At 37.5% G+C, this 27,881-nt stretch overlaps 1 protein-coding gene across 2 annotated transcripts in view; it reads left to right on the plus strand.

Annotated features, from left to right (window-relative positions):
• Positions 1-27,881, plus strand: part of LOC150095728 (arylsulfatase J-like) — a 150,863-nt gene that overhangs the window by 31,781 nt on the left and 91,201 nt on the right. The window contains exons 1-5 of one of the 2 annotated variants that reach the window (XM_090409769.1): positions 2,133-2,151; positions 5,000-5,126; positions 17,901-18,060; positions 24,193-24,305; positions 26,812-26,922. In XM_090409769.1, coding sequence (XP_090265895.1) covers positions 5,007-5,126; positions 17,901-18,060; positions 24,193-24,305; positions 26,812-26,922 — 504 coding nt within the window. In that variant the 5' untranslated portion in view covers positions 2,133-2,151; positions 5,000-5,006. Of the gene's footprint in view, positions 1-2,132; positions 2,152-4,999; positions 5,127-17,900; positions 18,061-24,192; positions 24,306-26,811; positions 26,923-27,881 lie in introns of those variants that run through there. The other variant, XM_090409768.1, reaches the window with a different exon arrangement.

Raw genomic sequence — 27,881 nt, forward strand, 5'->3', positions numbered from 1 at the left:
GTCGTTTCTGTAAATCTGATACCCTCTGATTTTCAGGGTGTCAGCAGGCCTCAGGTGAGTTTCATTAATTAGCAGTATATCTGGGTTGTATCTATTATTAAATTCCTGGATTTCTAATAGTTTGTTTTTTATACCGTTGGCATTCCAACCGATAATCCTAAGAGAGTTTGGGACGATTTTTTTCCTATGCATCAGAGAGTGCAGATAATATGGATTGGGTTTGCTGTAGGAATCTTTTTGTGACACTTAAGGATGGATTTGAGTTGCTGAAATCCTGGAGCATGTTTGCAAGAGAAGAGGTGATAACAGCTGATAGATTTGAGTGTGGAGTATTCCGGTTCTGGGTTTGTACTATCTGTTTGGAGCGGGCCACATCAGCATATGTTCTTACTTGATGTTGAAGATTCGTTTTCTTAAGGGGCTCAGTTAATGATGGGCGAGCACCAGTTGTCATGTTCTCACTCTTGGAGAACTGAGTAGCCTGAGCTTCAGGAACTCTCGCATTAGATGACGAGGTAGATTGATGACTGGGATCATTCCATCTGTTTTTGGGATGATGCATACACCCTCTATAATTAGCAGGGTGGGGACCCCCACAATTAGCGCACTTAGCCGGGGTGGTTTTTGGCTTGGCGCAGGTGTTTGTGGGGTGATTCTCGCCACATTTTACGCATCTGAACTGAGCTTTGCATAGCTTCTGGGCATGGCCAAATTTTTGGCACCGGTGGCACTGCCCAGATGATTTCTTTCTCAATGGTTCTGTGGTGATTTTGAGTCCACAGATTGATTTTAAATTATAAATGTCTTTGTAGATGTTATGAATTTCTACTAAGACTAAAGGCATAGGTGTCTTATTTGATCTAAACATTCTAGTGACCTTTATGGGGGGTAGTTCCTGTAGGTTAAGGTCAGTAACTATTTCATCTGTGTCAATATCCTCAGAGACTCCTCGTAAGACTACTTTCAGATTTTTTTCAGAGGCAAGTGAAAATGTGTGATATTGGGTTCCTCTAGTATCCAGTTCCTTTGTAAGGTTTCTATAGTCAGCCACCGTGGTGGGCTGAATTCGTATTCCCTCGTCTGCATTTTTAGCAGACGTGTAATGAATTTGTGAATTTGCCATGATGGTTCTGAGTGTTGTCCATCTCTGCTTTTCCCTTAGGATAATCGGTGGCACCTTTTCATTGTGGGAAACAGAGGGATCTGAAATGGGAACATCCTCTTCCATACCAACAACATTTGTTGATTCAGCAGCAAGAATTTTTCTCTTCTTACGTGCGTGAGTTTCTTCTTGATCAGAAGGATTAGAGGTAGAGACAACTAGATTGAGTTTTTCCTCCACTTGTGGGGAGTCTTCATTTTCCTCAACTTCAACTTCAGGTGAGGAATACAAATTTAAGTAGCCGGGCCAATCCCGTTCAAACTTTTTGAGGAGCTTTTTAATAAAACTGAGTGCTAGCTTTTTATCGAGTGACTCAATAATAGTGTCGGGGTCAATCATGCTAGTAGGCCATGTCAACTTGAACTTCTTTTGTAGTTTATCAATGAGTTCAAGAGCTGGCTCTCTTTCGAGCAGATCAGCAAATACGTCCAGGTCAGGCACGCTCATATCGATTTAGTTGCGTATGTGCGTTAATAAAATATCCCGCAGGTCTAAAGACCTGCCAGCAGAAGTTTTTGTAAAATATCCCGCAGCCGCAAAGGACTACCAGCAATATCAAGCATAGGCGCGTCAACTAGCAACAAGATGTTAAAATACAACAACGACACTAATGGCAGTAGGCCTAGCGTATCGCCTTTGCGAAGTCAGTTGACTTACCTTGTATGGGAAATAAAATGTAAAATGCCTGTTTATTGCGGCAAGCAAATAACTGATATTACTAATGAATATAAGCATAAATCTCTGAAAACTTATCAGTCAAATACACAATTCACCATCAATAACACACGACACTAAACACTAACACGCGAGCCGCCATTTTTCCACTCAGTCTCATCTTCAACACTTACACAGACCGAAGCGATGATATCTTTTACTAGATATATATATACCAATCAGTGCATGCGTCACTGTGTGGGCGCGCTGGTTAAACTTTTTTTTTTTTTTTTTTTTTCATCCTAAGACAATGTGCTTTACATGGCTAGTGAGCGGTGAGTTAATTTCACAATTTTACAGCTCTTCAGAGTTGTTTTTTCTACTTGATGTTTTCGCGATATATGTAACATTATGATTTGTAGTGTCATGTACATAATCATTCTCTTAATATATACAGTCTATACAACTATATACTGTATATACACACACATACAGAACATGGTCGGCTCCATCTAGCTTGATACAGCAAGTTCTGTTAGTGTTGACCACCAAGGATGATGGAGAATAAACCATGCATTAATTTCGAAGAATAAATTTCGCACCCAGGGAGGGGTCCAAAGGGGCCCTGCCCCCCCAAAAAAGAAAAAGGAAAAAAGACTAGAAACATTTTCAAAAATCTTTTCCTAATTAAAATTATTTTTTATTTTATTTATGTTGTGTCATGTCTTTTATTTCTATACTACTTATGAATTAGCGGTCACATAAGGTGGGAATACCCTCTGACTCTCGGTGCTCACGGTCTTCCTTCGCTTTGCAGGCGAACACTTGTAGGCAAACAAAGTATTGCCCAAGCACTACTTCGCAAACATAGTAGTGCTCGGGCGATACTTTTGCCCGAGCAGAGCCAGAGATCACTACAGATGCTCAGTCATAGGTAGTATGCAATGCGTAGTGTGTGTATTCTCAAATCGTTTACTCAACTCGCCCCCCCCCCAAGATTAAATCATGAGTGTTCATACCTCCTCCCCCAAGATTAAATCTTGAGTACTTAGCCCCCTCCAAGATTAAATCCTGGGTGTGCCACTGTGTTAGATTATCATCACATAAAACTCAGGTTCAGGAATTATCTATTAACATCAGATTCTAGAATTACACTCTATAATTTAGCTATGTTCTCTGGCACAGAGTAATTGATCTCATCTTATGGTATAGTTCCTAAAGTACTACATAAAGTACAATTCCAGTTAATTTTCATTCACTGTCACAAAATTTACTGATTTTCTTCCTACTAGACAAAATTAGAAAGTTCTTACTTGGTAGTGAAGTCGGAATCTCTCTGGCTTTTACTTGCGAACATATTTTGAATTCCTGTGGCTCGTGATTTCATATCAGTCTCTTCCTAGACGACTTTCTTTTGCTGCTATGTTCCTCTGGCCTTTGCTTCTTGTATGTAGGTCTGGGAATACTTTTGCCCGAGCAGAGCCAGAGATCACTACAGATGCTCAGTCATAGGTAGTATGCAATGCGTAGTGTGTGTATTCTCAAATCGTTTACTCAACTCGCCCCCCCCCCCCCAAGATTAAATCATGAGTGTTCATACCTCCTCCCCCAAGATTAAATCTTGAGTACTTAGCCCCCTCCAAGATTAAATCCTGGGTGTGCCACTGTGTTAGATTATCATCACATAAAACTCAGGTTCAGGAATTATCTATTAACATCAGATTCTAGAATTACACTCTATAATTTAGCTATGTTCTCTGGCACAGAGTAATTGATCTCATCTTATGGTATAGTTCCTAAAGTACTACATAAAGTACAATTCCAGTTAATTTTCATTCACTGTCACAAAATTTACTGATTTTCTTCCTACTAGACAAAATTAGAAAGTTCTTACTTGGTAGTGAAGTCGGAATCTCTCTGGCTTTTACTTGCGAACATATTTTGAATTCCTGTGGCTCGTGATTTCATATCAGTCTCTTCCTAGACGACTTTCTTTTGCTGCTATGTTCCTCTGGCCTTTGCTTCTTGTATGTAGGTCTGGGAATACGGTCACGATTCATTGCCTACGATCCTCGAGTAGCTCAGCTGCCGTTGTCTGACCTCGTATTTCCGCATAATCTCCTTGGATTACATTCACTTCATTGCCATATGCAGTCCTAAATCTCATGTCGGTATTCTACTTGACCACATAACTGCACTCGGACACTCCTCTCCCGACCACAATGGAAATACGACTCTCTGGAAACAACAGGAAAAAAGTCCCTTTTCGGTGTCGTAAACTTCTATGGTTCTGATGACCTTCCCGCTCTTATGTCATTGTCCACTCAGCACCGTGATACTCTGCATCCGATACCATTGCTTGTCGTTGCATTTTGACAGGAAACCCCTGCGCAGCATTGCCCTTTGCGTTCGTATTAGCCTCAGGTCACGAATTAATCCTCTTATTTTGTCTGGAACTTTAGCTTGACCTTGGTATACTTATGCACAATTCACCGCATATACAATTTCTGTTTTTCTCATACAAAACACTTGATAATATAACATTCAAAACTTAAAGGAAAAGACATTAACGTTATTTCATTTCCTGTGTCAATTTCTCTTATTAAGAGACGAGTATTTTAGCAGGATTTTTGATACTTGTTAAATCTGAACAATAGGAATTATATTTCTAAAATTCTCCCTATTCGAGAATTAACAATAACAATACTAGCCCTACATGATGTTGCATTGTACTGCACACTTTCATTGATAAATAGATAATATAAGCTTTTATGTTTCTCTTCAATTGTACAGCCATTTTTGTTAATAAAAACTAATCATAAAGACATGCATCAATTTAATTTTCAAATTAAATTCAAAGTGCATTTTTTAAATTTATTAAATATTAAGTTAGCACAGTTTCTATGTTATTATTAAAATAAATAAATATATTTTATTATTTTATAATGTAATACACACACACCCATCCATTGAAACAACTTAAAAAGAGAATCATAATTAGTTAGTTTCATAGGAGATGCTGGATTACATATACAAGTTTATAAGTTTGCCATTGTGTATAATGAATTAATATTGCTATTCATTGCTAAAATCAGAAAATGCATTAAAAAATAATGGAATTTAAAGAATAAATCATATAAAGGTCTTGTTATTTTAAAACATTTTTTAATTTTTTTTTTTCAGCAGATAGATGATGTCATATATCAGTCTAATTTCGACATTCGTTTTGTGGATACTTTATGGGTTACCACACAGTATACTACTGCAAGAATCACCTCCAAATATAATTATATTTATTGTTGATGACCTGGTAAGCACTGAATGTTATAAGAAGTTATAAGAATAATATTTCCAATTTGTAAATATTGCTTACCTTAAGAAAAAGCAAATAAAGTGTTATTGGTTTAGATTATTATCTTATATGCCTTTAGTCATCCATGTGGATAGTGTGATTGTTGAGTGATTAAATGCATATGAACTGTAATCTTATTATTAATATCATTCATGCTTGGATTCAAAATACTCACTGTGAGAGCTTGCCACTGTCATATATGTATACAGTTAACTCTCATTATATGCAGAAGTTGCATATAATAAATTTAGTTTAATCCTTTATCCAAGTGTAAGCAAGCAAAGTTTGCACATGAAGTATCTTCAGGACTGAGGCAACTCGTGGTAAAGGTGAACCAAGCTCTCTTCACTCCTTGGCTTAGTATCTCCCATAATGCAAAGCACATCTCCTTGCAGACATGTATAATGCTATGCATTAAGGGAAGGGCCACTATTTAGACCGGTTTCGAGCTTTATTGAGATCTCGTCAGTGGGAGCCAGACCCAGAGGTGGTGATACCAAGGTGGAAGCAATGGATAACTTATATTTACCTATACAAGTTGCCAAAAGGTGTCTCATTTTATTATTAAATTACTCTGGATTTAGAGAAAGATGTTGGAAGTTTTTCCCCACTTGGTTAGACTATAATAAATTTAGTTTAATCCTTTATCCAAGTACAGCAGAGGAGAAAGATGAGTTCTGGAATGTGTTAGATGCAGAAATGAGGGAACTGGAAGAAAATGAGATGGTGATTGTCAGAGGAGACTTGAACGGACACATAGGGAGACAGAATAGAGGCTGTGAAAGGATGCATGGTGGCCACGGAGTGGGAATGATGAACCAGGAAGGAGAGAGGGTTGTGGACTTTGCAGTAGCATTTGATCTGGCAATTGTGAACTCGTTTTTTTACAACAGGGAAGAACATTTGATAACATTTAGGAGTGGTAACAACAGTTCAAAAATTGACTCCATTTTGACTAGAAGAAAACATCTTAAGGTTGTGACAAATTGTAAAGTAATTCCAACAGATCAAGTAGCACAGCAACACCGACTGCTGTGCGCAGACTTTAAAATAAGATCGAAGATAAGAACCTCTGGATGCCATGGGATGAAGACAATTAAGTGGTTTTGCTTAAAAGAGGAGAGTGTGAGAAATTGTTTTAGGGAGAGGGTGTTATAAAGGATTTCGGATGGACTGGAAAGTATACAAGATTGGTGGAAACATAATTCAAAAGTAATCCTGAGCTGTGCAATCGAGGTGCTTGGTGAGAAATCTGGAAAGATTAGAGAGCAGAAGGAGGGTTGGTGGTAGAATAATGATGTACAAGTGGCAGTCACAGCTAAGAGAAAGGCAAAGCAGAAGTGGGATGAGTCAGGAGTGGAAGAGAACAGAGAGATGTACAGAGAGAGAAAGCAAGAAGCCAAGAGAGTTGTGGCACAGGCGAAGGCCATGGCATATCAAGATCTGTATGATCAATTAGAATCAAAGGAAGGACAGAGAGAAATTTACCAACTAGCAAAATGTAGAAATAAAGCAGCAAAGGACATCTTACATGTGAGGCAGATCAAAGACGCTGAAGGAAGAGTATTATGGAGGGATGTGGACATAAGAAACAGATGGAAAATATACTTTGAGGGACTTTTGAATGAGGAAAATGCAAGGACTCACAGAGAAGATGTGCAGCCTTCTGAGGGGATGGTGCAGAACATCAGTAGAGTAGAAGTGATGGCGGCTATGAAGAGGATGAGGAATGGAAAAATCGGTGGGCCCTGACAGAATTCTAGTGGAAGCATAAAAGACACTAGTGGAAGAGGAAATTGACCTGCTGTGGAGAGTACTCTTGTCCCCATCTACAAGGGTAAAGGGGATGCACAAGACTGTAAAAATTATAGAGGAATAAAGTTGATGTCCCACACAATGAAAATCCTAGAAAGGGTTCTTGACGGTAGATTGAGGAAGGAGGTGGAGATTGCAAAGGAACGATTTGGCTTCATGCCTGGTAGATCAACAACAGATGCTATCTTTGGGTTATGGCAGATGATGGAAAAGTATCGAGAGAAACAAAGGGAGCTACATCTGGCATTTATTGATCTGGAGAAAGCATACGATAGAGTGCCAAGGCAAGAAGTCTGGAGGTGTCTGAGGAGAATAAGGTTCCAGAGAAATATGTCAGGTTGGTGCGAGAAATGTACAGAAATGTGAAGACAAGTGTTCGGACCTGTCTGGGAAAGACTGAAAGTTTTCAAGTAACAGTTGGCTTGCATCAAGGGTCAGCATTAAGTCTGTTTCTGTTTAATATTGTAATGGAGGTGGTAACAGAGGAGGTGAGAGAAGATGCACCTTGGACAATGTTGTATGCAGATGACATCTTGCTGTGTGCAGATTCAAGAGAAGAAGCATAAACTGCAAAGATGGAGAAAGAAGAGAGAGAGGTATGAGACTGAGCAGAAGTAAGACAGAGTGTATGTGTTGCACAGTGGGCGGTGGACAGGAGACAGATCTGGAGCTGGAAGGAAATGTCATCAGGAAGGTGAGAGACTTTAGATGCTTAGGTTCAACAGTGGAAGAAGATGGAGGAGCTGAGAAGGAAGTGGGATGCAGGATACAAGCAGGTTTAAGGAACTGGAGGGAGATGGCTGGAGTGTTAAGCGATAAGAGGGTGCCGATCAATCTGAAAGGCAAAATCTATAGGACAATAGTGAGGCCAGCTATGACATATGCTATAGAAACTGTGGCTCTGAGGAAAAATAACATCAGCAGGATGGAAGTAGCAGAGATGAGAATGCTTAGGTGGATGTGCGGTGTGACCAGAAAGGATCGTCTGAGAAATGACCATGTCAGGGGAACAGTGAAAGTTACGAACTTAGGAGTGAAAATACAGAGGCAAGGTTGAGATGGTTTGGTCATGTGATGAGGAGGGAGGACGAATATGTGGGAAGAAGGGTCATGCAGATGGAAGTGCAAAGAAGGCGGAAACATGGGCGACCAAAGAAGAGATGGAGGGAGCTGGTAGAAGAGGACTTGAGGATAAAGAACTTGGATGTGGTGACATCCCAAGACAGGAAGGTGCAGAGGAGACTCGTTATCAACAGTGACCCCACTTAAGTGGGAGAAGCTGCAGAAGAAGAAGAAGAATCCTTTATCCAAGTGTAAGCAAACAAAGTTTGCACCTGGAGTATCTTCAGGACTGAGGCAACTCGTGGTAAAGGTGGACCAAGCTCTCATCCCTCCTTGGCTTATTATCTCCATAATGCAAAGCACATCTCCTTGCGGACATGTATAATGCTATGCATTAAGGGAAGGGCCACTACTCAGACCAGTTTCGACCTTTATTGAGGTCTTGTCAGTGGGAGTCAGACCCTGAGGTGGTGATACCAAGGTGGAAGCAATGGAGAAGTCATATTTACTTATACAAGTTGCCAATATCAAATGCAGAAAACGAGAGGCTTATAACATGGGATAATAGTGGTTGTGTTCCCAAGCAAGTGAGATTTTGATCTTTCAACATGAATTTAATGAAAAATGCACCTAGTTTTCATACCTATTAAGGCATAAGAGAATTAAATAAAATATTCAGTATATATAAAACAAATAGCTATTAAAATAGTTCTTTATTTGCAAGATTAATACACTATAACTACATTTTCTTTAACTGGAGGTTACTTTTACAAAAATCTCTCAACTGAAACATGATTTGCTGTTTTCAACTTCTGATTGTAACTTCTCAGTGTATAACTTCCTTCTGCTATCTTTGCTTTGAAAAATCATGAAATTCTTCAATGGCAATATGATCTGCAGCTACAGACTGGTCACACTTGTTGAGATTGAGGAACACTTAGCAATTCTCATAGCAGTCAAACCACCAACTTTTAGCAAAAGATGTTAGTTGCTTTTCATCAAATCTTCATAGAAATCTTGTTTGACTGCCCCACAGAAAGGCATGTTCTGATGCTCGATTCATATAGCCATCATCCTTTCCATTTTTTCAATTGCATGACAATTGAGATTTCGTTACGCTGGTCATGCTGAGATTTTTGGACAATTGAGCACTTGTGTGAATTGTATCAGCCATTATCACTGTAGAATCACTGTCTCGTGGCTTTTTGAATGTCACTCTGTGTTCACCTCTAACAAACTGATTCAGAACTTCCAACTTCACCTCTGAAGAATGGGATCTCCTAGGCTTTTTCACTTAGTTTCCTTTGTTTTTTTCTCTTGCCAGGTATCTTGCATAAAGGGTGAAGAAGTTTTTTGCAGATACAGACAATACTGCATAGACCACTAAGGAGATAGGGACACAAATTGGACACCAAGCTACTGAACATAGTGGATGGAGGTAGGAAACAAGGTGCATGCACGGAAGTTTCCACACCTTGGATAGGATACAGTGATAGTCCTTATGTATTGTAATAATGAATCTGCATATATGTGAAAATGCAGATAACAAAATTGACACAATGAGAGTTACCTGTATAAGATCATCAAACTGTGGTGGCTTAAACTCCCCTCCACACCACAAGTGTATACATCCACCAACAGTCATACCATCAATTTTCCATTACTATGACATAAAAACATTGGTCAACAGGACAATTTGCTCTGAAAATAATGCTCTCTCTACTGAGCTTAACTACATACATAATAACATTGTAGCCAATGGCTACAATCCCCACAAAATCAGAAAAATATCAACACACTTTTTTTTCCCCTCCTAAATATAGACTGCAGCAGTGGCGGCTCGTAACTTGAAAAATGCAAGGGTGCTGCAACTTTTGAAATATACGTAGGCTATTCAATAAATTATAAGACTATATTTATATCATTTACTTGGTCTTTTTCGAAGTAACTACCGTGAGACGCGATGCATTTGTCCCAACGTTGCGCCCACTTCTTAAACACATGTGAAAGTCTGTTTTTTGAGAGTTCTTTCAAAACAGCCTCCGCAGCTTTTACACATGCTTTGTTGCTTTCGAAATGGCAGCCTCTTAGTGGTTTCTTGAGCTCAGGAAACAGCCAGAAATCGCACGGTGCGAGATCAGGACTGTATGGAGGGTGTGGTAGGATAGCTGTGTTGTTCTTCTGCAAAACATCCACTACACCACCAGCAATATGTGGCCTTGCATTATCGTGGTGCAATAAGAAGCCATTTTTCAGCAATGGATGCTTCCTTTTGACGTGCTGTACCATTGTCTGTAAAACATCCGCATAGTATGAGCCATTTACAGTATTCCTGGGTTCTACAGCGTGTTGGTAAACAATGCCTTTGTAGTCAAAAAACATTATGGTCATAATTTTACCAGCCGATTTTACAGTTTTTGCTTTCTTGGGGGTAGACGAAGACGGATGCTTCCATTCACTGCTTAGTTGTTTCATTGTAGGGTCATAGTGATACAACCAAGCTTCATCTGCTGTAATGATGCATTTTAAGAAGTTGTCGTCTTCTTTTTCCAGTTTTTCTTTCCATTCTATGCACACATCCACTCAATGCTGCATTTGCTCCAGTGTCAAGAGTTTGGGAATCCACGTTTAGGACTCAAACACGTTTCAGTCCTAAGTGTTCAACCATGATTGAGTGAACACTTCCCACAGAAATATTCAGAACAACATGCAGCTGGCATACTGTAATTCTGCTATCCTCCTTGATGATAATCGCTGCTGTGTTGATCATTGTCTCTGTGATGTACGTTGAAGGTCTTCCCTCACGTTGAAGGTCTTCCCTCACATTTAAGATCTTCCCTCACGTTTAAGATCTTCCACATTTTGCCTTCCTTCCTTAAAAGTTTTATGCCAGCGAAAAACACTTGTCCTCGACATTGCTTCATCATGGAAAGCTTCGCGTATCATGTTAAAAGTGTCCGATGCTGATTTTTGCAAACGCACACAAAATTTAATTGCATAACGCTGTTCCAAGGACGCTTCCATTTCGATGACTGGTTGCAGCTTGTAGGCGCGCCGAAACAAGCTTGCAGTCACGTGACACTCTGGCACGTCAGCCCATATACGCCATCAATCAACCTCTTTTGTTAATACAGACAGCAACATTTCTTTATTCCACAGAAATTAATATTGTGATGAGTGGTTTCGCAACAGTAAAATTAGTCTTATTACTTATTGAACAGCCCTCGTACATACACACTGTAGGTACAGTGTATACGTGTTTGGATAAAATATCAAAATTATGATAAAAATTTAAAAAAAAAATAAACATGAAAAAATATTGTTTATTACCGATAAAATTATATAATCCAAAATTACTTAAAAATAAAATCCATTCCTTCACTTGTAATTAAAGGAATGGATTTACAATTTTTGGACATTACAATTAAAGGATTTAATTGTAATGTCTAAAAATTGTAAATTTAATTGTAATTGTCCAAATATTTAAAGAGACGGAGTAAACACAATAAGCACTATGAACACCTTACTACTGGTGCAAGCTGCATATAAACAACAATGGAACTACGCAATGGACAGTGCTGCATTACACTAATAGCTTGCATCTCATTATGATGTGCATATGCTTGCACGCGTAGCAATGTGGTAAACACAGTGCTGCTAGCGTCCTTTGCCCTCCAAAGTTCTACAAGATGGATTTTTGTTATTTTTTATACAAAATAAGAGAATTTTATAGGATTATTGATGATAAAATTAAATATTACAAGCAAATATAAATAAATAAATAAATATATTTATATATCAAGAAAAATTGGGGATGCTGCAGCAATGCCTATGCACAAGCCGTCTCTGGCTGCAGTAAATCCATCACCATCCCATTTCTTCAGGACATGTCTGAAAAGTTTGCATTTTTTTCAGGATTTTTGCCATCTAGAGATCACTTTCAGACCACATTAAAAAAAAAAAATGGGCATCCCTTATCTGTTCTCCTTGAAGACCATTTACAGTTCCTAGATCTGTTTGGTGTCTATCAACTAATCTGCAGTTGTAATAATCTGTTCTACTATGGATAAATAGGCAGAACTGTCAACTTTAGAATTGCTGAGCATAAATACTAATCTGGTACCATCACTATAGTCATTCATGACTTGTAGACCATGCCTTACTTAATCATACTGAATAGAAGTATGAAAGATTATTTGTGGAAATTTTCTCTGCTTAAAAAACTATCAGATTATGAAATTCAGGTGCACAAAATTGCCTCACATCTTGGAAATGCTCATTCTCACGTTATTATTCCCAACAGCCAACAATACCCAGTCAAATGAACTAAATGGTGTACTTTAGGACTTTTTCTCTATTTTAGTCTTGCCGTCTCCTACATGTCTGTGGGCACATCTTTGCCTATGAATTATCCCCTGATGATGCTGATTTGACTTTGGAATTGTGGAAATATTAAATTATTTTAGTATTTCACATATATTGTCTTCTCTTTAATAAAAATATGAGTAATAGTCATCATAAAACTTAACCATTAGACTTATGAAGTGCAGTTTTGATTAATTTATTTCATTTTCCTAACCAATGTTATTAATTTCAAAGTTTTAAAAATATAATAATAAATTGGAGACATGTTTTGTGATTTCTAATTTTACTATGTTCAAAATTGAATAGTTGGTAATATTAGAAATAAATTTATTTATTTACACTGACGTTATTTCATGACTTCATTATTTCTATAGCTCGTCCCAGCATCATCAGCAGATGATCAGACAAATTTGTTTTGATATGATTGAGACATGTAAGTTGGTAAGGAGAGCCTATCAGATAGATACAGGGAAATGGATGATAAGAGAATGAGTGGTCATCCCTGGAAGATGTACAAAAGTCACGTGAGAAAGGAAGTGAAATGGAAATGTTTGTATGGCACATAGTGAATGAATGGAATTCATTGGTGGTGAACTCTCCATCTCTGAATGTTCTTCGTGCAAGGTATGATAGTTATTGCGGTCTGTGAGTGTTGATCTCCCACAGTGAGTCTTAGGACTCCACAAAGTAATAGGAAGTAATACTAAAATTAAAACATTTGTAAAAAAATGAACAAAAAAATACGTTATTAAAAAAATGTCTTTCAATCAGTAACTTCATCAAATGAGATACAAGTTTATAAATACTGCAGTTATTAAATTCTTGATTTTAGAAAAAAAAATATTCAACTCTGTTTCCAAGCCTTTTTATTTCAAATCTGTCAGTTGCACATCAGATGGCAGGATGCATGGGAAATATGGAGAGCAAGATCAGATTTCTCCAACCAACGGTGTGTGGCTTGACCTCAGATAATTTCATTTTTGTCTTTGGAATATTATTTAGGTTTATGGAATTCTTTAGGCTTATGGAATCATTATTTAGGAAGGAACACAACACCTTTGCAGTTATCAAATATGTACTGTTTTGGAGTAGCATATAAACTCACTCCAGTTATTCTGATTAGATTTTCTGATCATTTGGTCAGAGGGCAAAACTCATAATGTATAATACCAGTGTTACTTATTGGGATGTCATCAAGTCGCTCATCACCTGATGAAAAGTTTTTTTGAACCATTTTTTGGGCTGTGCATTTCAATGCATCTTTTTGAATACCATGCATATTTTGTTGGTTGCTTGTGTAGCATTTGGTCTGGTTTATACTCATAAAGCAAACATACTCAGAGTAACTGTAACTTGGAGTAGCCATTTTTTCTGTTATTCACTGATTCAGCATTGCTTGTACTAATGGAGAGTGCATTGATTACATAAGTGCCATCAGCAGTTGTATGGCGACTACATAATGTTTATTAAAATTTTAGCAAAAATTAGCAAAACAAGTGTTCTCTTCCAGGTTGGCAGGAAAAAAAAAACCAGAGGAAGGCCAAGAATGAGACAGTAAAAAGTGCCTTAGAAGATAGAAATATAAGATCTGATAATGTTGGAGTCTTGACAGGTAACAGATTGATTTGGAGGAAAATTGTAGATAGGAAGTCATTTTTCATGTAGTACTATCATATCCTGTGCACTCCTTGACGGTATATATTAGGAATATGATGATGCTAAAACTGCCAACGTTTTTGGACACCTGATACAAAAGGCAGTTATAACCGTTAGACACAAAAGAGCATGTGATATGCATGATAATAGATGCAGCTTAGATGATATCAACAGGAATATTGATCTCATTGGCTGAGTGGATAATATTACTTTTCTCCAATGTACAGGCCATGAATTTGAATCTCACTGTGACATTTGTGAATATTTTTAGGCAGTAGTAATACTCATTGCCAAATAAATATCATTACCCTGCTTATTTCAGAAATGAGGTGGCCTGAAAATTTGTTAATTGCACATTCCATGTAATAGAGGGAGGAGCTGAATTATCTAAACCTTACCTTATCTTCAGTACCAAAATATATTGTTTCTAGCCTTTATCAGATAAGACTGACCAAGGAAAAGAAATGTATTGAAATGGTTTTAGAGACGCATATAAAAGGCACATTTCATAACATCAGTTTTGTAATAATAACGTCATTTGTTATCAAAATAGTTGATCCTAAAGCCATTTATGTTATATGTGGCATAGACATAATTTTACTTTGACTAACTAAACAAGACAATTTTGTTTTGCCACTAAAATAGTTGTCATTTGGAATTGCTTCCAAAGCAGCTAATGATAAATAAGAGGTTACTAGTAATCTGTTTTATGGGATGAAAACATCCCATAAAACAGGCACCTGGGTTTTTATTGTGAAATTTTGAGTTTTTATCCAAAATAATAATACTGGCCACCGTTAGTAATCTGTTCTGAAAATAAGATACACTCTCCCTGTCCTTCTGAGTGCACCTCTGGAGTTTCCATAAATTAGGCCCCAAATTTCCTAGTTTAGAGAATTGGGAAATTAGGACCGTTTTAAACTTTGAATACTCCAGGTTTTCTCTTAGAATGGGAGAGGAGTATAGGAAGGTTTTTGCCTTCCCTATCAGTTTACTTCAGAGCAAGACCAGTAACTGAAAGTCAGTCCATCTTCCAACTTTTCTTAGTTCTTCTATGTATGAAAAAAACGAAATGACATCATCAGAATCTTCGCCTGAGAACTGGGGGAACACTTGTTGGGGGTTAATGCATCTAAAAAACTCGTTGTCATCCATTATTGAGCTACTCGTAGGGTTAGACATATTTGCCTCTAAGTTTACACAAATATTGAATCAACCTTTGCCTTTGTTAAGAATTTCTGTTTGGAATCTGAAACCTGCTTACTGTGTTTTATATAAAGCACTTATTTCAGTTATATAAACCACATCCTGTCGGCTGACTGCGCCATTTATGTTGTGTCGCTTTCTTACATTTACAACTATTTTCAACCTTTGTGCTATATCTCTGTAATACACTCTATCAGGTAACACGTGGTACCTCTGAGGGACAATGGAATTTCCTCGAGATTGAGGCAGTACCAGAGTATCAGAGTGTCCGAGATTTACCCCTCGTAAAACGCCAAGAAATTTATTTGTTTCGCTGCGCCACTTAGCGCTATTAGATTATTAATATTAACAACCAAGAGGTAATCTCAGGACAGCACTTAATGATACCTATCAACTCTGCAGACGTGGCCAAAATATACCCTTTTCTAATATCTCGCATAGGTTCGCAATTATATTTTATAAGCAGTGCATCGGATTCCAGGAATCACAGAAAGTCTTTGTTAGAATCAAAAGCAAGGTTTATTAATTCTCAAAAGTAGATACACTTAATAACATTAATTCAAATCCCATCTTAAGGGAGATCCATACAAAGCATAAAACATTCAAACACTACTATTATACTTATAACATATTATGTAGCAGCTATCTAAAGTAAGAACTATATTAACATTGTCTAATGCATTATTTATGTATTATTATCACAGTTATTCTAAAACTCCGTAGCTCTGTCAGAATACTCAAGATAACATTCATATCTTTCACAATCTCTTTATAACTTGTCAATTCATCACTCTAAACATATCCCTAATTTCATTCAATATAAAAGCGAACTCTAACACATCGACAGACAATTAGACTAAATTCAATATGCTTCTAAAGTGATAGCAATACAACCTTATCCTATAGCATTAATGTTCCTTTTTTACAACATATTAACGTGGCACAAATCTTTCATTCATGTTCAGTGAAACACAAACAAAGTCTACTTATCTTCCTCTATGGTTCTATATTACATCATAGGTTCGCAGGAAACTGGCCTTCTGTGAACAGCCGGACTTGCCTTTTTCCGTGGAGATACTGCCGCCGAGACCCGTGACTGCCTTAATCGAAATCCCTCCAGTACGGGGCACTGGCACCTTACGCCACCATGAGAGATGAACACAGAGGAGATCCAGGAACAAAAGAGCTTGTTTCAGGGTCGCATGACCCTTATATTTCCCTTTTTTCTTCTCGGCGTTTCTCACTCTTTTCGATGTCCAGCGAACTCTCACGTGTTACTACGTCACTTCGTCCATCCTCTCACCCGCTTATCGCACGTACGCTGATGTCACGTTGTTTGCTTGGGGCGAGCCGCTCCCTCGCGTATGGCTCCATGACCTTTGGACTTCACCCCCCAACTGTTGAATTTGTGCTTGCATTTCATAATTCTTTTACACATGTTAATTTATAAAGCTCTGGTAATGTTTTACATTTTCAATATTAATTTAACCTCATTCGCTAATGGCACAAAATATATACTTATTTAACCTTTTCATAACAGAACACACTTGATATACATATACACATTACTTATTTTACACTTAGAGGCAATTTACTGTATTTATTTCCCTTTTTTGTTTGGAAACCCATGGTAGATTGTGATAAGATAGGAGTTCATAAAATTCCACTCTATCACAATCCAACAGCATGTTCAACAAACCAAGGAATGATTCTCCGTGATATTTGGAAGTTGCTTATTAGATCTTTCTGCATGTCAGACTTTAACTTTTCTGCCAGCTATCACCCACGCTTATCGAACAATTACTGACCTGTTCCATGTGTTTTCTGTTTTTTTTTTTTACTTTTGATGGTTCCTAGATGTTCTGTTAGTTATGTAATGGTTCATGTTTATCTCTTTATTGTATTATTCTTTTGCTCTTCCTAACCCAAAACGATCCACTAGCATATGTGGCAAAACTATCAGTATAAAATCACATCAATGTAATATTACAGCCTCATAAAACACAATGTCAGTTATTGAATCATATTTGTTTTTTGGTCAAAAATTTGAAGATGAAGATGACTGAGCTGGTCTCATATAAAAGCAGTATGGTTTCCCCTCCAGATATAGATTTTTCATCCCATAAAACAGGAGAATTAGTCGGAACACATGCAATTAACAAACATAAGCCTTCATTCTTCTTATTAACTACTTGCCCATATATTGCACTGATGTGGGATAGCTTTTGCAACTTTTTGCAACAAAATGGTTTGTGGACTTGATATTAAAAAGAAAACATTTTTATGATAATCTGACTCCTCAAAGATTCAAAAAGTAATCACCTTATATCCTGAATATGTGCTGAGTTAATTGATTTTAGTTTAGAGATCAAATATCATATTTGATCTCTAAACCTTGCTTTAGAGATCAAATATGATAACCCTCCCCCAAGCCCATATCAGACTTCCAGTAAGCAATGGAGGTACTGAACTACATAATATCCATTTATTTACCCAAGCTAACAAACTATGGTGTTGCTTTTTTTGCTTTAATAGCATTAGTTTCAGTACAGTAGTGTCCAGCTGTTATGCCAGTTTGAAAATGCAATTTATTTTAGATAAATTTTTTTTTAATATAATTTTCTTTAGGGATGGAATGATGTGAGTTTCCATGGGTCCTCTCAAATTCCAACACCAAATATTGATTCTTTTGCATCTGAAGGTGTAATTCTTAATGATTACTATGTGCAACCTATTTGTTCGCCTACCCGAGGTGCTTTGCTTACTGGACTTTATCCCATACATACAGGTATCTGTAGTTATTAATCAAAGGAAATAAATACAGTTTATGTAACAGCACTTAATGTAAGTCATTTTAAAGCTAGTAGGTGTCAAGTGTAGCATGTACTAACTTTAGCTATGGAATGAAACATACATTTTTTGGTTTGAATTTCAAAAAACAAAATTTTAAAAAAAATCGGTTAAAATTAGTTGCATTTAGAAACCAGCTTTAGGTGAACATCTTCATTTTCATATAAAATGGTTGTGATGTTAGTGTTTTGTATTGTATATCATTAGTTGCAAATGATAATGTCTAATAGCACTTGGCATCTCACAGAACTTTGATTGCTTCAGAAATATCAGTGCATGTGTTTTGCAAAATCATTTTTTTTTTTTGACTTATGAATGACATCTAAAGTTATATGGAAGTAGTATGTAGAAATGCTAACAACTTTTCCACAACTTGGAGACTGAGTAAGAGTGTAGTCAGCAAGGTATTAGAACTAGGTTTTTTGCTTGGAGAGTAGTGAATGAGTGGATTTGGGTTCCCAGAATCTGTTATGGGTTCCATGACTGTGAATGAGTTCAAAGCAAAGTATGATAGATACTGTGCAAATGTTGGATAGTTCTTGGCATGGTGTTTAGGGTCTCCCTCAATGAATCTAAGGACTCCTTGAAGTTGCTCATAATAATAATAATAATAACTTTTGAAAGGAATTTGAATAAGTTGTTGTAGTAGATGGAGGATAATAGTAGTTGGTAAAATAACAGGTTTCCAGTCTACAACAGTTGAGCTAAGAAGGATAACAGAGATGAAACACAGCATGATGGATGAGCAAAAAATATGGATTTCATAAATGTATAGAGTGGAAATTTGAAGAAAAGTTAGAATGGTTAAAAGAGATGGCTGCATTTCAGTATATTTGATGTTGGATATTTGAGTACATGCTGTTGGTGAGAGAGAGAGAATTTAGGATTCGCTCTCTCTCACCAACAGTGTGGATAAATATCAGAAAGACTAAGTTTGAGAAGTAAGTTGTGAAAGGACAGGTGAGGAGAGAGAGAGATTATGGCAAGTGGATATGTGAGAGGAGCAAATGAGAGAAAGGAGAAGAGTATGTGACATAGCATTGGTAGGAGAGTTTCAGACTGAGTAGAATTAGGTAAGGTGCAGCTGCACAGGCATCTGCTCTATGTCAGTAATGGTCTCCATTTTGGGGATTGATGGTAACCTGCACCGATCCCCTGGCTAGGAAATAGCAACTTCTAATACCTCACCTCACCTCAGGGTCCAAATACCAACAGTGGTATCATGGACACTATCAAAGCAGATATACTGGATCAAACATTGCCCAAGTCAACATGGTTTACATCCTTAGTTCAAGTAGAGGGGTATGTTTTCAAAAAATCCACTGTAGTCTCCAAATCATTTCAGTCACTTTAAAAGTCTGCAAAAACAACCAAACATCAGGAATTTCCTGCCTATCCTTTAACTGAACATCAAGGGATTTACTAGATCAAAATCAAAGGTACTAAATAATGTCCTTAGTAGGCACAAAGTAGATGTTTGTGCTACAAGAAACTCGCCACACCTCACAAGAAAAGATTATTATTCCTGTCTTTGTCCTTCTCACTGATAAACCTGATGAAAGACATGGGCAGGCGATCTACATCAAAGCAAGTCTGAAAAGCATCTCTGAATCTCTGAGACATTCACAAAAATGATTTTTTTCATTGGTATCTGCCTGCACAACTTCTTGATCTATAATATATATATGTCTCCTCTGCTCAGCTTGCCAAACCTTTCACTTCATAGCCAGACCATCCTGGCATCATGCTCATGGATTTCAACTTTCACAGTATATTATGGGGATACAATAATGACAACAATCCAGGCCTGAAACTGACAGACTGATGTTTACAAACAACTTCCACCTCCTCTACAACAGCAAACAACCTTGAAACTTTAAAATCTGGAATATGGGGATCAGATACAAACCCAAACCTCTGCTTTACTACCACTGACACAAAAGGAACTCCTCTTACCTCAACCTATCAAGTACTGCCTCCTTATCTGGAGAGAGGGAATGAGAGAGATGTATGGGAGTGCTAGAAGAGGAGAGAATGGAAACAGTAGAAGAGAGAGGTATGGGAATGAAAGAAGAGGAGAGAATGGAAACAATAGGAGCGAGGGAATGGTAAGAGGTATAATGTACGGCGACTCAATGATCCGTGGTGTTCAAGATAGGATCAGTGAGGAGTGTTTGCCAGGAGGAACAATAGAAAGGATGGCTATGGCAATTAAGAGAGGTGAAAAGGTGGATGAGATGATTGTGATGGTAGGAACGAATGACTTGAGTGGTAATGTAAGTCGGGCAGCGAGAGATATGAGATTTTTGCTTGAGACTGTATGGAAGAAGACAGAGAGAGGAAAAATAGTGTGCGTGTTGCCTAGGTATGATAATGATGAGCTGAGCAGAAGAGCGGTGATATTGAATGGCATAATAGCGAGAATGTGTGACAAGAGAGGACTGGTATATGTGGATGCTTGGAGTGCGTTTGAGGAAAGAGAGGAATTGTATGCGAGAGACCGTTTACATTTGAATGAGGAAGGATGTAGGCATCTGGAGAGATTGCTGTTCTGAACGAGTCAGTGTGTCCCAGGGAGGATGATAGCAGGGGTGGCCTCTTGTGGGAATGGATACTTGGGAGAAGGGAGACAATGTCAGGTAACACTGAGCCCAGTGGAGTCTAGAAGGGATAATGATGGGTATAGAAACAATGGCATTTATGTGCTTTATACTAATGCCAGGAGTATCCGCAATAAGGGAGAGGAATTGGTGGCGCAGATAGCATCAGCCTGGCCAAAAATTATTGCGATCACTGAGACGTGATTGACAGAAGGGGATATAACAACAGGAATAGAAGTCGCTGGGTATAGCATTTTTCATCAGGATAGGAGGGGAAAGCGTGGTGGTGGGGTACTGCTTATGATAAGTGATGACATATGTCCTCTAAGAGTGGAAAATTTGGAAGGAAGTGAGACAAATGATTTTGAGAGCGTATGGTGTGAAGTAGAGGTGGGCAAGACAGGATATTTAGTGGGGTGTTGCTACAGACCCAGGAGCACAGAGGATGGGGACCAGGAGATGTTTAGACAGCTAAGTTTGGCAAGTGCAAGAAGAATGATTGTTATGGGAGATTTTAACTTCAGTAGTATAAATTGGAGAGAGGAAGATGCATGTAGCAATAGGGGAATGGAATTTCTAGAATTCTTGAGGGACAAATGTCTTAGGCAACATGTAACAGAGGGAACAAGAGGTTCAAAAGTTTTGGATTTGGTTATAGCATCAGAAGAGTTGATAATAACTGAGTTGACGTCTCTCCCACCAGTTGGAGAGAGTGACCATATGGTGTTGACTTGGAAAATGAATAGACATGCAGGAGTATCAAAGAGACTGGAACTTATGTGGAATTATAAGGCAGGTGATTATAATAGTCTTAGACGTCAACTTCGGGAAGTTTCATTGAGGGAGGAATTGGAAGGCCGGGATATCACTAGTGCGTGGGAAATTGTGAAAGAATATTTGTTATCAGCAATGGTAAGTTGTATACCACGAGTGAAGAAGAGGACGCAATTTGGAGTAAAGTAGATGACAAACAATATTAAACAGGAATTGCATGCGAAAAAGAGGCTCTGGAAGAGATATAAGAAGACAGGTGAAGAGATGCATGAGGAATATAAGACACAGGCCAGAAGAGTGACTAGTGTGGTAAGGAAAGGGAAACCTGAATATGAGAGGAGATTGGCCCTAAGATCCAAAGAAAATCCTAGGGAATTTTTTAGCTATGTGGCCAGTAGGAGGAGAAATGACTGTGGAAGAATGATATTGTGGGATAAAAATGGGAATAGAGTGACTGATGCAGAGGACATAGTGGAATTGTTCAATGAACACTTTATTGGAGTATTTCATCCTAGAGGAGTCAGTTTTAATGCTAGAGGGATAGGACTGGTTCGAGGTCTGGAGGTACAGGAGGAGAGTGTGTTTCAGATACTGAGTATTCTGGATGTCAGTAAAGCTGTGGGACTGGATGGTATTTCACCATGAGTTTTGAGAGAATGTGCTAGGGAATTGACAGTGCCTTTAACGTGGCTCTTCAATGAAAGTCTGGCTTTGGCAAAGGTGCCCAGGGAATGGATGGAAGGTAAGATAGTGCCATTGCATAAGGGTGGTAACAGACTGGAAGTGACTAATTATAGGCCAGTCTGTGTGTCATCAGTAGTTGTTAAGATCTTGGAGAAAGTAGTGAGGGACCGTATACAGCATTGGGCAGATGAGGGTAATGTTATCTGTGAGAATCAACATGGATTTGTGAAAGGACGCTCTTGTTTTAGCAATATGCTAGCCTTTTATAATAAAGTTACAAGAACATTAGATGAGGGAAAGGCATATACTGTTATTTTCTTAGACTTGGCGAAGGCATTTGACAGGGTGCTCCATGATAAGCTGATATTTAAGTTGCAGCACATGGGTCTGGATGTCAGATTGGTCAACTGGATTCAGGATTGGCTGTCTGATAGGTATCAGAGAGTTGTGTATGGTGGAGCAGTTTCCAGGAGGCAGAGGGTTACAAGTGGGGTCCCACAGGGCTCAGTACTAGGACCTATATTGTTTAACCTTTATATCAATGACATAGCCAGTGGATTGCAGGGGGATATTCAGTTGTTTGCGGATGATGTGAAGCTGGGAAGGATTATTAGTAATAGTGCAGATGTGGTAGCCCTGCAAGAGGATTTAAATTAGCTAGATAGATGGGCAAATAAATGGGGGTTGAAGTTTAATGCAGCAAAATGTAAGGTCTTGAGGTTTGGGAAACATCGATGAGATGCTGCATACTCTATGGGAGGAGTTATACTGGAGGAAGTAGGGGAGACAAGAGATTTGGGGTTGATGATTGATAGAAACCTGAAATTTAGGGGACATATTGCAAAGGTGGTGAAGGTAACACAGAGGATTGCTGCTTTTATGAAAAGGACACTGACCTGCAGAGATAAGAGGGTTATCATTCCGTTGTATAAGTCTCTGATCAGGCCACACTTGGACTATTGTTCTCAGATTTGGTCTCCAGGATTTGAAGGGGATAAATTAACTGTGGAAAGGATACAAAGGCAGATGACAAAGATGGTTTCAGGACTGTACAAGGATAGTTATGAGGATTGGCTGAGAGAATGTGGACTGCAGAGTTTGGTGGATAGAAGAAGGAGAGGTGACATGATTGAGACTTTTAAACTGTTGAGAGGTGGTTACAGGGTTGACACTGGGGAGTTCTTTCGCTTGGTTGAACAGCGGGAAGGAGTGATGACGAGAGGCCATCCCTGGAAGTTACAAAAGGAAACTGTGAGCAAGAAGGTAAGGAGTGGTTTCTTTGTGTGGAGAGTGGTTGAGCCGTGGAATGCATTGCCTGATGGAGTGGTGGGAGCGAGAACGGTCAGTGAGTTTAAAGAGTGGTATGATAGACTTTGTGTTTCTCAGAGGGAGACCTCCCCTCGATGAGTCTTGACAGACTTTATGTCTTAGGAAGGACCTCCCTCGATGAGTCTTTTGACTCCTTGGAGGCCTGAATAATAATAATAATAATAATAATTATCTCCACAGCCAGAACAGGCCATGCTTAATTACTATACAATGTATAATATCCAGAATAAACAGCTTCTCAATATCTCGATGCATTCTCAGGAAAGCAAACTGGCCAAAATTCACTGAATTCATTGAAAACAACGACAACATAATTTCACCTGCAGTTGATAATTATGAGATTCATTAAATTCCTCGTGCCATCAAAAGACACATCCCCAGAGGATACAGTAAGACCTATACAGTATGCTGGTCAACTGAAAATAGTATTCTCCTGGCAGAAGAATGCTATTGTTTATTATAAGCCATTCTTTATAATGAACTAATCATATGGTCTACAATTTTGCTATAATGAGAGTTTAATGCATAAATCAGAATAAACCATATTAAGCTTCACAATTACATTACCTGAGAATGAGTGATATATTTGTGTATATATTTTTTTTAAAATCACATTAATATATTGTTCTTCATATTCATTATATTTCATTTTTGATAATTGAGTTGTTATTGCTCCTTTCAAGGACTTCAGCATGATGTAATTTATGCTCCTGAACCACGTGGTCTTCCATTAGACAAAGTCCTTCTTCCTGAACGGCTGAAGAATCTAGGATATGCTACTCATGCTATTGGAAAGGTAATCACAACTTGTACAAGAATTACTCAATTTTTAGTACATTACAGTTTTTAAGTCTTCACAGAATAGGGGTTCTTCATTCTACACAGTAGATATGTTTTAGTTCACCTTAAACTCTCTTGTTGCCATTTCACTTTGTACCCACTCTGGCAATATATTTTGCTCAGCCACTTTCATGGAAAAAACTTCTCACTTCCTTGAAGTCATTAGCGAAGGAAATACTATCATTATGAATAGTATTAGTTCAGCTGAAGTGAATTTTCCATTATAGGGTATAAATAACCAAGGATAGTATGGTACAGAGCCAAATAACAAAGCCAGCAGTATGCTAGCTTGTTGTTTTTGCTTCAATAATTAAACCAAATTGAACATATGGATCCTTGAATTGGGTTAGAAATAATATAACTGATCAAAGACTGGAGATTGCAAATATGAAAGTTTTGAGAAAAATTAGGGAAGTGAATGGATGACATCAATGAAAGAAGCCTATTAAAAACAAAAATATCAGGAAAGATCTTGTGGAGTTTGTGACTTGAGAAATTGAAGGATATAGTATATTTCTAAGACAAGTAGGATCTTCAAAGAATAATAATAGGTATAAGAACACTAATAATGGATTGTATGTTTCTCTAACAAATGCCAAGAGTATCAGGAATAAAGCGAATGAGTTTGTAATATTGATATCCTGAGCCTATCCAGTGATTACTGGTATCAGTTATATGTGGTTGACAGAAGACAATGTTGCATGATGAAGAAGGAAATGGAATTTATCATCTACTAAGAGAAAATTACTTGAAAGAACATATGATGAAGAGTACTTGGTGTTTAAGAATTCTGGATCTGGTAATAGCATCATAGGATCTGCCCATAACCATGGTAGCCATGTTGCCAGTGATTGAGGAGAATGAACAATGAATGAAGGAGTTGCCAAGTGTGGAATTTTCTGTTAAGAAGGGGTATATGTGAAACTATAAGAGGTGATAGCAACAAGCTTAGGAGGCAGCTTGAAGCAGGGTTATGGCAAAACAATCTGGGAGATGGTTAAGGAGAGTGTCTGAAGGAAGCAATATCAGAGTCTTATTTCTAAGGTCAAGTAGATAAATCAGGTAAGCAAGAGTTGCAAAAAAAAAAGGGTTATGGAGAATATAAAGAGAAAGTACTCATGAGCAGTATGAAGCGCAGGCAAGAGTGACCAGCATGGTAAAGAAGTCAAAACCAGATTATTATTATTATTATAAAAATCAAGTGGATATTAGATCCAGCATTATTTCAAAGCCGAATGTAGAAACTGTGAAAGTGTCATAAAAATAAGTTGACCAGAGAGCTTATGGGAATACACCCACCGGCATTTACGAGTTGCCCTAGTGCAGACCATTTAGAAAACATGAACGCTGCCCAGACGTCCATATATTTGCGTTCTAATTAGTCCATTTTTGATAAGGTTTCGCTGGCCTCACAGCTGTTTCAAACTGGTTGGTTCTCTTCAGAGACCAGGCAGAAACTTTAAGAGAGCAAAAACTCTCTTTCAATACTAAGGAACTTGAAATGTCAGAGAGGTGTATTTTATTATATGGATGCCTGGGCAGCGTTCATGTTTTCTAAAATCTAAAGAGAAGGAGAGGAAGAGAAAGACTGCAGTGGATGAAAAATATAGATGAGTGGACCTATCACATGAGGGATGCAGCAGAGAGGCACAGGACATGGTGGAAACACATGGTAGTTGATCTCCTGGAGGGAGAGGATACCTGACAAGACAATTCTAATGCTATTTCTATGATTCTAAGCTACCAGATTTGTTGAATTATACTTGAGTATCACAAACTTTTCCCATAAGTTTTTCCTTTATTAAATCAACTCTTAGATTTAATGATCTATTAACTGATGTTATCCCTTCATTAATTCCCCTTGGAGTTTACACTTACAATACACTGAGCAACCGAACAAACTTTGAGATCTACTGTATTTGTTTTTGTACGCTTCTTATAAATTAGTCTTAAAGTTTCTTCAACATTTCCATCATTATGAGATCTCCATAATACTCTCCCATGTGACACTAATCATGTATTCTTATTTCTTCTCACCCATTCCTTAGCTCTTTTGAATAACCTTTTGGTGTTCTCTCGATTTGGCTTCCTATCCATTTTTGATCCAAATTTAAGTCAAACATTTTAATATTAATTGTTACTTAATTTCATTGTTTTCATATAATTTTAGTTAACATATGGCCTACTTTCATCCAGACACATGTCACTTATCAGAAAATGCAGAAGATTTTAGATACGTTTCTTGAACTTGACATTAACTGAGAGCTGGAGGCAATAGGCAAAACTGTGTTGAATTTACAGAGTATAATTTCAGTGTTAAATAAAGCTGCTCACCCTAGTGGTGAAATTTAAATTACAGATAGAATTGCCATTAAAAATACCTCAAGTAACATTGAAATGCAACTTTAATTATTTGACATTACCATATTGAATAACTGTTTTATTTTAATACTATTTTGCAGTGGCATCTTGGTTTTTTCCGTAAAGAATATACACCATCATATAGAGGTTTTGATTCTCATTTTGGATACTGGTGTGGTGAAGAAGATTATTATGACCACACTTCACTTTCTGTAAGTAATGCAATTTTTTTTTAATGTATAGCAGAGTACTATTTTAATACATTATCCAGTTTAAATTAAAATTTAGCAGATACATGTGTAGATGAAGATAAATATTTCTGTGGTAGCAAATCTTCATTTAATTTCCAATATTGAGACCACATTTGTATAAACAAAAAGTAGGTTCATTAAAATAAACACTCTAACATAACAAGTTTCATAATTCATCAGGCTTACATATTCAGTGGTACAAATCTTGTATAAAAAATACTAGAAAAAATTAGTTACATGTAGCAGATGTTATCAGAACATCAAAACTAGTACATATAACAAAATGACCAGAAAAACACATTGTATTAATTAATATGCATGCATTGGAACAATACTAGTTGTTTCTGTCACATTTTGTGGCATGACACATTCCCAGGTCTGCAGTTAGATTTTTGATGAAAGCAGACAAAACTTGGTGTAGGATTAAACTTTGGTTTTTATTACATTTCATGGGAGCTGGAATATTTCTGAGGCTTCTTTAAACTTTATTGTAAAACAGTTATGATTAATATATGTCATTTCTGTTTCTTTCCAAACTACTTGGTGACCTGTGTTTGTTGTGTGGATGGCTAATCCTGATTTGCACTGTCTTTTTTCTCAACTTCTTTTATGTGTTCAGATATGCATATCTCTGCTGATCATCCCATCTGGCCTACATAGCAGATGCCACCAAAGCAATGAATTTTGTCAACTTTTGATTTTTTTTCATAGGAGGATGTGGAGGTTTTGATAAATATAGGAACCTCAGGATCTTATACATTAGCAAAAACAGCTGCTTAAGTGTTGTCATCATGAAACAATATTACAACTTTGTCTAACATTCTTAATGTAAGGTAATATAATTGCATTTTTAAAAACTTGTTTATCTAAAGGTGTGTCAGAGGCTATTGAGAATTTGGTTATTTTTGTACTCACGGAGG

This window comes from Typopeltis vanoorti, chromosome 20 (assembly GCF_054136105.1).
Source record: "Typopeltis vanoorti isolate ZY-2024b chromosome 20, IOZ_Tvanoo_1.0, whole genome shotgun sequence".
Classification (NCBI taxonomy): Eukaryota; Metazoa; Arthropoda; class Arachnida; order Uropygi; family Thelyphonidae; genus Typopeltis; species Typopeltis vanoorti.